At 42.4% G+C, this 13,397-nt stretch overlaps 1 protein-coding gene across 3 annotated transcripts in view; it reads right to left on the bottom strand.

The window, feature by feature from the left end:
- NDFIP2 (Nedd4 family interacting protein 2) overlaps positions 1-12,658 on the bottom strand; it is a 68,094-nt gene extending 55,436 nt beyond the window's left edge. For 2 of the 3 annotated variants that reach the window (XM_038405952.2, XM_043504649.1), the window contains exon 1: positions 12,468-12,635. In XM_038405952.2, coding sequence (XP_038261880.1) covers positions 12,468-12,503 — 36 coding nt within the window. In that variant the 5' untranslated portion in view covers positions 12,504-12,635. Of the gene's footprint in view, positions 1-12,467 lie in introns of all 3 variants that reach the window. The other variant, XM_038405944.2, reaches the window with a different exon arrangement.
- Positions 12,659-13,397: the final 739 nt, after the last annotated feature.

Below are 13,397 nucleotides of genomic sequence, written 5' to 3'. Positions count from 1 at the left end.
TATGTATAAAAAACAATATTCAAAAACAAGACAAGGTAAAACTTTAGAGCCTACAAGTCCACTCAGTCTTACTTCTTGTTTAAGTTCAGTACAGATTTAGGGGTAGATTGTGAAACTCCTAATTATCTTGTCAGAAAATCATTGGAACTTGCAACCTAAATGACTTAGGCATTTCTAAAAATCTCACTTAAGGGCCTAACTTTAGACCTCTATTTTTTTTTTTTAAATTCTTGGCCTCAATCCCTGGTTTTCCCCCTCCAAATCTGGAAAATACAGAGTTAATGACAGTTTGCATTTACATTGTGTTTTTTCAATTGAGGATTTAAATGTATTACAACAGAGAGCACAAAGTAGCCGCCACATCTTTCAGATATCAAGGCCACGTATAGAGATGCAATTTTTTTTGTTTGATATATTGCGGCATAATGGAGCAGACTTGGATCTACCATGTCAGAAACCCCAGGTCTAATCTCAATTCTCACAAAAACTTCCTTTAACCTTGGGCCACCTCTATCCTCAGTTATTCATCTGCAAAGTGTAGATCGGATTATATTTGTCTTAGAGGTGTGAGACCTTGCTAAATATGGGTTGAGAGTATTCAGGGCTTATTAAGCCCAGTTACCTTTGTAACTCGTGTTCTAGGCTGAGAGCCAGGAAAACACCTTTCCTTATACTGCTACAATTGCAGTTTCTTACCCCCATGCCATTTTGATGGGGAAAGTAGCTGAGCAGAATCATTTTCCCTAGATTTGTTCTCTCAATATCTAAGGCATAAATGCAAGTCTCAATACTAGTGGTGCCTCTTTCATTCAGCACAGAGAAATGCACAGGTCTGCCCATGAACTTCCTATGGTTAGCTCTGCACATGCACAAATGTTCCAAGAACCCTATCGCCAACTGGCACAGGGGTTACAGCAATCTTCTGATTTTGGTATGTACATTCAGGTTCACCAAACAATGTCATGTGAAGTCTCAAATGAATTGTGCCACTGGTTATTCATATTATTGTGAAATGTATGTACAGATACTATGTAAGGAATTATCTATATATACTGAAAATATGAGCTTAAAGTCTGTTTCAAGGTATTAGTCACCAAAGGTGCCAAACAGGTTCTATCAGACAAGAAATGTACATGCAAACTGAGTATTGACTCATTCACAAGAGGTCTCGCATTACAAACCTGAACTGAATGCAAATGAAGAATTGTGGAGACTTCAAAAAGAATCAAAAAGGAAGGGAAAAATAGGGAGAGAAAAATCTGGTGGGTGCACTCCAAAGGTTTGCTTGACTCTTTGGAGGCAAGTCAACATGCTGGAACCCTTCACTTGGCAGGACGGGATAGTACTTTTGCCTCATGAAAGGGATCTCAGCTAGGCATGGTTGAAAACAAGGAAGAGAACTGTGTGATATTAACAAGTTATTCTTGTGTCAAAAGGTGTTAAATTTAGTCTCTAGAAAGAAAGAGTACTTGTGGCACCTTAGAGACTTACAAATTTATTTGAGCATAAGCTTTCGTGAGCTACAGCTCACTTCGTCAGATGCATTTGGTGGAAAATACAGTGGGGAGATTTATATACACACACACAGAGAACATGAAACAATGGGTTTTATCATACACACTGTAAGGAGAGTGATCACTTAAGATGAGCCATCATCAGCAGCAGGCGGGGGAAAGGAGGAAAACCTTTCACGGTGACAAGCAAGGTAGGCCATTTCCAGCAGTTAACAAGAACATCTGAGGAACAGTGGGGGGTTGGGGGGAGGAATAACATGGGGAAATGGAATTAATTTGCAAACTGGATACAATTAACTTAGGCTTGAATAGAGACTGGGAATGGATGAGTCATTACACAAAGTAAAACTATTTCCCCATGGTATTTCTCCCCCCCCCCCCCCCCCACTGTTCCTCTGATATTCTTGTTAACTGCTGGAATTAGCCTACCTTGCTTGTCACCATGAAAGGTTTTCCTCCTCCCTCCCCCCCCCCCCCCCGCTGCTGGTGATGGCTCATCTTAAGTGATCACTCTCCTTACAGTGTGTATGATAAAACCCATTGTTTCATGTTCTCTGTGTGTGTATATAAATCTCCCCACTGTATTTTTCACCAAATGCATCCAATGAAGTGAGCTGTAGCTCAAGAAAGCTTATGCTCAAATAAATTTGTTAGTCTCTAAGGTGCCACCAGTACTCCTTTTCTTTTTCCGAATACAGACTAACACGGCTGCTACTCTGAAACCAGTCTCTATACATAAAATAAAATCATAACTTGCTTTCTAATCACTTATTTTCAATATTCTTACTTACTACTGCTTGACTCTCTCTCTCTCTCCGACAACAAAACTTGTTCTTTTTTCCCCCCTACAAATACACTTAAGTGCTGTAATGATAAGCAAAGTGCTGGTCATGGGGAGAATCTTACAAGCTGGTGTATATTGTTACTTTGAGAATAGCAGGCCTGGTAATTCTGTGAGCGTTCAGGGAACAAGGGACTGGACACTATATAGAATGCTCCGACAATTCGGGGGTTGGTGCGTGCCTATCGCTACCAGTACAGAATGAGAGTGAGCCTGGAAAGTAGAACTTTGTGTTGCCAGAGGCCGGTGATTTTAGCGAGCTGATCCACAGCAGGCAGAAGCAAGACTGCTTCACACTAAGTGCAGGTTCTGGTGAGGTGTCTTAGATTATTCAAAAGATTCTGCCACAACCCAAGAACTGTCTCCTTGCCAAATTTAAAATCTATCACCTACAGCTGGTATAAAAATATTGTTGATTTTTTAAACTGGGAAAATAATTTTTCACCATCAAAAACATCTGATTTTGCATAAATAACCCCCCCCCCACACACACACACACACACAGGGATAAGAATATCTCTCCGAAATTTTAGCCCCAAGAGTAGAATAGTGACAAAGTTTAAGCAGCTAAAAGTCATCCATTAAAATGGAAAAGCTTGTGCAACCTTAACTGGAAGTGTCATTCATGCTCCGTGTATAAGATTCTTTACTTTGACACACAATCCATGAATACTTCTAATGTAAATTTCTATTAAAGGCGTTAAAATTAAAGGATAATAAAATGAGCCAATAATAAAAAGGTTAGAGTACCTTAATTAACCATCTTACTTGTAAGATGATAAAAGAAATGAAATTTGTTTCAAGCACCGAAGATTACAAACTTATGATAGTTGTAAGAACTGTACAGGACTGAGAAAATGTGACATCTCGGAAAGTCCACAGGAGAAAATAACTTAAGTGTTTATATAAGTATACCAACAACTTCCAAGTATAGGCAGAGTAAGAGAGGATAATTTTTTTCCTCGAACACTGAGACAATCACATTTACCAGAGTAAAAGATGATATTACTTGCCCAGAAAACAAGTAATGAGTGGAAAAAAAAGCATAGATCCAGGGTGGATTTAAAAAAAAAAATATATATATATATCAATGATCTTAAAAAACATAAAAAATAAAAAAAAAATCAGATTTTTTGGAGACAAAAAACTAAGATCATTAAAGCTCAAAGATATCTCATTATGGAATTCGGAAAGTCACACCAGTGAACTGGTGGAAGTCATTTAAAAACTTGGATTCAGAGAATGTTGAAGTGATAATCTCACTTTTAACAGCAGTAGCTTCTTCTGCTGGTGTAGAAAGAATATATTCTTTCTTTGGACTAATTCATTCCAAAATTGAGAAATCATTTGGGAGCCGAAAAAGCAGGAAAGCTTGTTTTTCTTTTCCAGAACAAACAGGAAAATGAAGGTGAAGACGACTGAGTTAGCTACAAAAGCCAATATTTTAAGTTTCTCATGTTGACTTGGCTGACATAGTCCATTTAATATTTTTTTTAAAAAAAATATTTCATTTAACTATTTTAGTTATTTTAAAATCAGGTTTGTTTTTGTTAAAAAACTTGAATGTTTAACTAAATTCAAATGCTTCTTTTGTTAAATTATATATTTGCTGTTGAAGAAAAAAAAATCCAGAATACATAACATTGTTGTTTCAGTTAAATAAAACAATTTAAATGTCTGTCTGGTGATGTTCTCCTCCTAATACAACATGACAAGAAAATCCTCCAAATATTAAAAGATTAACCTGTTTGAATTGGACACAGGTATTTATGAAGTCATTGGAAGGTGAACTGTGTCAATTACCTTTGGTAAATGAAATAACTAATCATTCATTTTCTGATATAGCTGTAAAACTAATCTGAAAAGTTTTCAAAATAAATCACTTTAAAAATGTATAGCGTGTACCTTCTGAAAACAAAACCTACATCTGAGTTGTGAAGTGTGTTAAAGTTATAACAACCAACAAGAATGCACTTTTATGTAGAAATCAATGATTAAATTAAGTCTTCCTGACTAGTGATTTAAATCAAATCTACCCTGCATAAAACCATCACCTTTGAAAAGATACTAATAATTGAGAAAATATATGGTATGTCACAATGTTACACTTTATCATTTTTAGCCAATGGGTTTGCCAGTCAGTATTAAGAATACTTAATCACCAGCAAATAATTTGGAAAAAGAATAATTCAAGCCTTTCACAGTTATCGCTGGTGTTATTCTTTTAGATGCATTCATACCCGATTGTGACATATTAGATTGTAAGCTTTTTGGGACAGGAACCGTCTTTTTGTTCTGTATTTGTACATCTAGCACAAGGGATCCCAGTCTATGACTGGTTTCAGAGTAGCAGCCGTGTTAGTCTGTATTCGCAAAAAAGAAAAAGGAGTACTTGTGGCACCTTTGTTAGTCTCTAAGGTGCCACAAGTATTCCAGTCTATGACTGGGACTTCTAGGCACTACAATACCACCAAAAATAAGGTATGATGCAACCATAAGAAAGCAGTGGACCTTATCTTTCACAATGACCCAAGGCATACATTGGCTCGTTATTGAACAGACTGACGATTCAAAAAGGAACTGGAGGTCAATGAGCACTTGCATTTCACAATAAAAAGTTTGGGGAACATGAAGGTGAGAAACCCAGAACAGTGGAGGAACTCAGATTTATTTTGCTTCTTGGTTTATATTGCTCAATTTACTGGATTAGTCAAAGTAGAAATGTACCACTAGTGACGGGGCAAGGCCAGATGGCTATAGAAAAGTAGTCCTTTTGGGATCCGGGAAGTGGGTGGGCGAAGCCCGTCCACTGCTAAAGGATCCCCCCCAGCCTAGAAGGGGGATCCACAGGACCTAGATTCCAATTAACTTCGGGGGACTAATGAAATAACAGGGACAGGAGTGTGGTCAAAGGGTCAAACGAAGGGAACCGGACGGGGACATCGAGCAGAGAACCCCGGACAGCACCCACTGCTCCTCAAAGGCATCAAGGGAGTCAGAGGACGCCGCCCAGAGGAACTCTGCCCAGATACGTGAACGGACTGAGGATCGGAAATAGGCCCCACAGTCACAGGAGACTCCATCGGCCAACCTCCTCACTCTGGTTTTATAGATGGCCGTTTTAGTTAGGGCCAGGAGGAGGTTGACCAGGACATCCCGTGACTTTGTGGGGTCACGGATAGGGAGTGCATAAATAAGAAGGTGAGGGGAAAAGTGCAACCTAAAGCATAATAAAATATTGGTGAGGAGCCGGAAGAGGGGCTGCAGCCTGGCACGCTCCAGGTATATATGTGCCAGGGTTTCCCTCACACCACAAAAGGGGCAAATGTCTGGGATTGAGGTGAACCGCGCCAAGTACACACCCGTGCTCAGGGCTCCGTGAAGGAGCCGCCAACTGACATCCCTGGCGGACCTTGGGACTAAGACGGAATATAGGCTGGCCCACCAGGGCTCCTCACCCTCCAAAGGTGGCAGGAGGTCCTGCCATTTTGTATCGGGACGGGACACAAGGGTGAGGGCGTGAAGGGTGTGGAACATGAGCGTGTAAAGATGTTTTCTTGGCACGGTTTGAAAGCAGACCGGCTGCATCTCATGCAGTTGGCTTAAAGTGAAGGGGTGGGGGGGGGGGGGGTCGGTTGGGTCCACGGGGCAGGGGTCCAATTAAAAGGTCCAGCAGGCCTGGGGTAGAGGTATAGAAAAGTAGTGGGAGATAGATATATTAGCTCCAGGCTAAACAAATCCCTGGTACCAGAATAAGTGAAATGGCAGCTGCTCCAGGTCAATTAAGACACCTGGGGCCAATTAAGAACTTTCCAGAAGGCAGGGAGAACACTAGGTTGATTGGGACACCTGAAGCCAATCAGGGGCTGGCTGAAACTAGTTCAAAGCATCCCAGTCAGTCAGGTGGGTGTGCATGTCAGGAGCTGTGGGAGGAAGTTGTGCTGTTGGAGAGACTGAGTAGTACACACCATATCAGGCACAAGGAAGGGGGCCCTGAGGTAAGGGTGAAGTGGAGCTTGAGGAAGTGAGGGCTGCTGGGGGGGAAGTAGCCCAGGGAATTGTACATATCATGTTTCTAAAAGGTCAGCTACCATAGCTGACACTATTAGGGTCCCTGGGGTGGAGCCTGGAGTAGATGGTGGGCCTGGGCTCCCCCCTGCATCTTCGCCCGATTAATCACTGAGACTGGGAGACAACGGAGACCGTGCAAGAAAGGATAACTTCTCCTCACCTCCCTCGCTGGCTTATGATGAAAATGGCTCAATAGACTGTGACCCTTGTCTCTAGAGATAGAAGGGTTATGTGCAGGGTCACGGTGAGCCTCTGAGGCTAGTAAAATCCGCCAGGAAACGTGGGACCCATGGAGGCAAGTACAGAGCTTTGTCACACACTCCATTTGCCTGATCTGTCAGGTGTACATGGTCAAGCTAAGACATGCATTACCTCAAGAATTTAAAATAATAAGTTTACCATGCATATAAAAACCATATACTTCTGTAATTTTAGCTTACAAATGAAATTATGTACACATCAAAAAGTTAAACAGTAGGTCAAACAGAATCTGCTGTTTATATTTTAAGAAATTTAAAATAGCACCCTCTGCCCCATCTGAGGTTATATCAAGAGGAAATTTGATAGCTATCTTCCTTCATGCGCTAACGAGACGGTCTTTTTCAATTGTGGGGTAAAAAACTGATTAAAGTTTCTCAAACAAAAATGTACCTACTCAAGCCATTAAACAAAAAAGATGCTTTTACTTGCAGCTGAAAGTATTGTCCATTCATGGTTACATCAACTAATTTTCTCATTTTTAAAAAGTTACTCTAGGTATTTCAGTTCTTAGTACAGCACTAAATTCCAGACTGAGCTAGTATGAAAGAGGTCTGCTCTTTGAGGGTATAACTCATCTCACTACATTAGTAGTTCAGTGCTATATAACATGGGGACAAAAAGTCTTGCACAAGTCCACTGCACTGAAGAAAATTTCACCTTCAACGGACAGTGGATTTATACTCATTAAAAATGTCAGTTTGACTGATTGTCTTAGGCATTACAATGGAGACAGTAAAGGTTGTCAGTGGGATGTGGCAGTGTTTCACTGTTTTTAAACACGTGTTTAAAAGTAAAACACTATCTTCAATTTATGGTACAGCAGACACTCAACAGTAGCAACATATCGGTGCCCTTTCACTATGTTGCTCCCAAGTGGCTGTTGCTCCTAGGGGAGAGAGGGAATGTCAAGAACTCACAGTAGGGAAACGTGTTCCCAGGGGAAATGTTGCTTGTAAGCAGTGGTTGCTCTTGCTTGTTTGCAGCAAGACCTTGTATCTACTGTATAACAACTGCGTCAATGGAAAAAAAAAAAGTGGAATATCATTATATAATTAGCTTGATCTATTCCGTGATACCAGTCATCTAAAGGGTCTCCAAGATTGACAGGATCAAAATTGCTAATGTAAACAACCTCTCTCTCTCTCTCTGTATATATAAATAAAAAAAATAAAGCAATAAAAAATGGAAAGCCAATATCTTTCTCTGGCACTCAAATTTTAGGCTCAGTGCCATGGGGTGCTGGGGTGAGGGAGGGAAAGAAGAGGAGACTTGACTAAGGCTTCTTACGAGTTTCTTGAGTAGGTCCACTTTCATTTGAGTGCATGCATGCTGACAAACTGAAGAAGCTGAACTAACGTTGATGTATTTTATTATTTCTAACGTGGTATTTTAATTAGTTGCAAATATAGCCAGAGTTTGCACTGGATGCATGTTTTAGAAACCAAAAACCCTACAAGCACTCAACATATTGTAATGATACAGAAAGATGCACAATCTCACAGAATGGAAAAGATGACTGAGAAAATTTAGCATGTGAAGAAGTTGGAAAGAAAGTTTGTTTAGATGGATATCAACTGCATGCAAAGCGAAAAAATAACATTTTTAAATCTTTTAATGCACTATGGACGGTGTTAGGTTTTCTAAATCACACCTCCCTGTACTGTAACATCAAGAGGTTCAGATGCATGTACCTTGCAGAAAAATGATCTCGCATTTATACAATGACTTTCATCAATATAGATACATTATTTAGAAAATGTAGTGAGTAATGAATGTGGGTAAAACACAGCCATCATCAGTAGCCTACACCCTGCATAGCATCCTGTACTTAGAGCCTGACGTCCCACACACGTGACCCAGCAGCCAGAGCATCATCCCTAACTCCCATATGTGGTTTTATGTGACTCCGAGATGGCAGACTGCAACAGGTTTTATAAGCTAAATGGAACCTTCCTAATAGAGGGTTATGCTTTGGTTAAATCTCCTAGCTTCCCACTCTGTGGGTTGCAGGTGGGAAAGCATGTTCATCAGGGACAACTGAACCTCATAATAACTAAGGGGTGCTCCTGGGGTGCTAAAAATTTTTTAAAGATTCCTCAAGAGACTTAAGCACTTATGTCCCACTGAGTGGACTTGCAGACTCTAACGTATCACATTGTTTTATTTTTGAAGGCAGTTTTTTTTATATAAATTCTACATTTGTAAGTTCAACTGTCATGATAAAGAAATTGCATTACAATACTTTATTAGGTGAATTGAAAAAAATACTATTTCTTTAGATTTTTTACAGTGCAAATACTTGCAATCAAAAATAAATATAAAGTGAGCACTGTACACTTTGCATTTTGTGTTGTAATTGAAATTAATATATTTGAAAAATGTAGAAACATCCAAAAATATTTAAATGGTATTCTCTTAGGGTTTAATTACACCACTGATTTTTTTAAATCATGCAATTAATTTTTTTAATTGCTTGGCAGCTCTAGTTCTATATATTTGCAGTTCTACTATTCTCCTTTTCTTTTTGCGAATACAGACTAACACGGCTGCTACTCTGAAACTAGGGTTGATGTCTCCCTTCAATTGCCTAACAATGAACAGAGCAGGAAAAAGGACACAAAGGGATGAAACAGGAAGGGCATAGCAGCACTGTTCACGTTCATAATAAGATTTTAGAATTGTAAAGCACTTCAACCAATAAGACTGCAGTTTACAAGCTACTGAGGGGAGAAAAAGTATGGGAAAAAAAAAAGGGTGACAATTGGCCAATGTCATATATCCCCATAGGATAAGGATGACAAAATGCTAACCAGTTGTTCACAGCACAGCAAAAGTGAGGACAGAAAAGGACGTGTAGAGAGCATTACCAATCACAGGTGTCCTAAGAGAGAAAAGAACAGAACAGGGGTACTTGTGGCACCTTAGAGACTAACAAATTTATTAGAGCATAAACTTTTGTGGGCTACAGCCCACTTCAGTGGATGCATAGAATGGAACATATAGTAAGAAGACAGACAGACACAAAGAGAGAGAGAGAGAGAGAGAGAGAAATTGGAAGTTGCCATACAAACTGTGAGGCTACTTAGTTAAGATGAGCTATTATCAGCAGGGGGGGAAAAAAAAAAAAAAAAAAACTTTAGTGATAATCAAGATGGCCCATTTAGACAGTGGACAAGAAGGTGTGAGGATACTTAACTTAGAGAAATAGATTCAATATGCGTAATGACCCAGCCACTCCCAGTCTCTATTCAAACCCAAGTTAATGGTATCTCGTTTGCATATTAATTCAAGCTCAGCAGTTTCTCCTTGGAGTCTGTTTTTGAAGCTTTTCTGTTGCAAAATTGCCACCCTTAAATCTTTTACTGAGTGGCCAGAGAGGTTGAAGAGTTCTCCTACCGGTTTTTGAATGTTATGATTCCTGATGTCATATTTGTGTCTATTTATTCTTTTGCATAGAGTCTGTCCGGTCTGGCCAACGTACATGGCAGGGGGCATTGCTGGCACATGATGGCATATATCACATTGGTAGATGTGTGGGTGAACAAGCCCCTGATGGTGTGGCTAATGTGATTAGGTCCTATAATGATGTCACTTGAATAAATATGTGGACAAAGTTGGCATCAGGCTTTGTTACAAGGACAGGTTCCTGGGTTAGTGTTTTTGTTGTGTGGTTGCTGGAGAGTATTTGCTTCAGGTTGGGGATCTGAATAGAGACTGGGAGTGGCTGGCTCATTACACATATTGAATCTATTTCCCTAAATTAAGTAACCTCACACCTTCTTGTCAACTGTCTAAATGGGCCATCTTGATTATCACTACAAAAGTTTCTATCTTAATTAGTCTCTCACAGTTTGTATGGCAACTTGTGTGTGTGTGTAATATGTATCTATCTATCTATCTTTTCCATTCTATGCATCCAGTGAAGTGGGCTGTTGTAGTCCACGAAAGCTTATGCTCTAATAAATGTGGGCAAGATGCCAATATTGTACAGTAAATCTAAAACAGTTTTGGTTCTTCCACTCTTTGGAGCCATTACAATATATACACAATTGTATGAGAATCCAGTTGATAGTGTCAGATCTGCATGCTGATGAACAGGCTAAAATATGACAAACAGTCATGGTTCTTCCTAGGACACTACAATAGCACTATCAAAATGATCTTGTTAGTATATACTACAAATTAAGCATATTATTCTCACTGTGACCTAATCCAACTTCAGTGCACACTATTTTAATGTAAAAAAGTTTAATGAAGTTAATAGCAAATATTGCTATAATTTCAAAATTCATTTACTTAACCTTTATGTAGTCATTTTCAGGTATTTGATGTGGTGAGCTATTTGAAATAAACACAAGACATAGTTCAATTTCACTCATAGAAACTCCCCCCAAAAGGAGTACTTGTGGCACCTTAGAGACTAACAAATTTATTAGAGCATAAGCTTTCGTGAGCTACAGCATGCATCCGATGAAGTGAGCTGTAGCTCACGAAAGCTTATGCTCTAATAAATTTGTTAGTCTCTAAGGTGCCACAAGTACTCCTTTTCTTTTTGCGAATACAGACTAACACGGCTGCTACTCTGAATCCACCCAAAAGGACACTCATCCAAAAATTGGGGCACCTTATTCATATTTAAAAAACAAAAGGACATGCAAAAGAAGTTAACTAATGCTTCGGCCTTCCATCGTACACAGATCTATCAAATTCCAACTCCTCCCACACGAATTACACTTTCAACAACTTCCGCCCTCTGCCAATGCTGTTCAGATTACAGTACGCTGAGAAGGTTAAGCCTATTTCAGACCCTGGAGCAATGGGGCATTTCAAAAGGAAGGGGCCCGTATGAAGAATGCTCTACCAGCAACCCTCTCCCCTTTTTATAAACGAGGGGGATCAAAACGCAAGGCCTCTGCTGAAATCCCCCCGTCCCGCTTCATTTCCCTTCCATGTTTTCAACGCCAGGCAGATGTAAAAATAAATCACTAATCTCAAAAAGAAAAGGAGTACTTGTGGCACCTTAGAGACTAACAAATTTATTAGAGCATAAGCTTTCGTGAGCTACAGCTCACTTCATCGGATGCATTTGGTGGAAAAAAATCCGATGAAGCGAGCTGTAGCTCACAAAAGCTTATGCTCTAATAAATTTGTTAGTCTCTAAGGTGCCACACGTCCTCCTTTTCTTTTTGCGAATACAGACTAACACGGCTGCTCCTCTGAAACCACTAATCTCAGATTCACTCCCGCTTTGGATAAACCTTTGTCGAGCAACGACTGGAGACATCGGCCTGCAATTTAACTTTCAGAAGCGCTGAAGCCACCCTCCCCCCAACTCTCCAAAAAACGAGGCCGTTCAGGAGCCCGGGGGAGGGTGGCCCAGCTCGGTTGGGCGTGGACCACCTACGTGCCAGCCACTCGGCCGCCGGGGCACGAGAGGGGATCAAGGTGAAGCGCTGCGGAGCCGTGTCGCTCAGGCCTCCCAGCGTCCCCACCCGCGCGGAAGCTGTGAATGACCCACCCCCCCCTCCGCCCCGGCCGCAAGACAGCACATCAGCGACACCGACCCAGGCCGGCTCCTCCGGGCCCCCCCGGGGGCGGGCTCCCTGCGCCCAGCCTGGGGCGGGAGCTCCGCGTCCCTCCACAGCCGGGGCAGAAAGGCTCGGGCAGCGGCCGAGCTCCCCGGCTCCGGCCACAGGCCCCGACGCCGCCGCCGCCGCCGCCGGGGAAGTGGCCGCGGTGAGCTCCCCCGCGCGGCGGAAGGAGCCGGGCCGCTCACTCACCACTTGGTAGCGGCTGGCGGGCTGGTGGTGATCCATCGCGGCCGCCCGCGGGGACAGAGTGGCGCGGCCCTACCCCGGATCCTCCGCCCCTCGCGGCCGGGCCCGGCCCTGCCTTCCCCCTCCGGATGCGGCTGCCTCTCCACCGGAGCCGGCCTCCTCGCTCCGTCACCACCCGCCTTCCGGGGGCGGGGCGCGACAGCCCCTTCCCGGCGGAGGAGCACGGAGGTGAGGCCGCCGCCGCCTCCCCCCGTGAGGCGCATAATAAGGGGGGGGGGGGCGGATACACGTCGCCCCGGGGCCCCTGTGTTACACACCAGCTACTCTGAAACCAACACACCTGTGTCCCTCGCACACACACACGTGCCCCTCCCCGTCCCTTACACACCCCTGTCCCCCCCCCCTCGACTCCCCGACACACACACACTGCTGGGCCCCAGGCCAGCTCCCTACACACAGATGCATACATCAGTGCCCCTCAGCCCAGCCCTTTACCCACACCCGTGCCACAGGCACACAGATCAGGCATCCGATGAAGTGAGCTGTAGCGCACGAAAGCTTATGCTCAAATAAATCTGTTAGTCTCTAAGGTGCCACAAGTCCTCCTTTTCTTTCAGCTCCTTATTGTGCCTTCCAGCCCAGCTCCCTACATGTACACATCTGTACCCTTCACATACAGGGTGACCAGACAGCAAGTGTGAAAAATCGGGACAGCAGGAAGTAATAGGAGCCTATATAAGAAAAAGCCCCCAAAATCGGGATTGTCCCTATAAAATCAGGACATCTGGTCACCCTATTCACATACATCAGTGGCCTATATACACACAAACCTGTGCCCTTCACAGCCCAGCCCTCCATCACGCACACACTTGCTTTGTGGTTTCTGACCCTTTGTTACTGGGATTGCTTGAATTTTTATTTCCTACAATCATA

This window comes from Dermochelys coriacea, chromosome 1, assembly GCF_009764565.3.
Source record: "Dermochelys coriacea isolate rDerCor1 chromosome 1, rDerCor1.pri.v4, whole genome shotgun sequence".
Lineage (NCBI taxonomy): Eukaryota > Metazoa > Chordata > Testudines > Dermochelyidae > Dermochelys > Dermochelys coriacea.
Note: the sequence above shows the minus strand (reverse complement) of the source record. Positions and strands in the feature narration are given on the sequence as shown.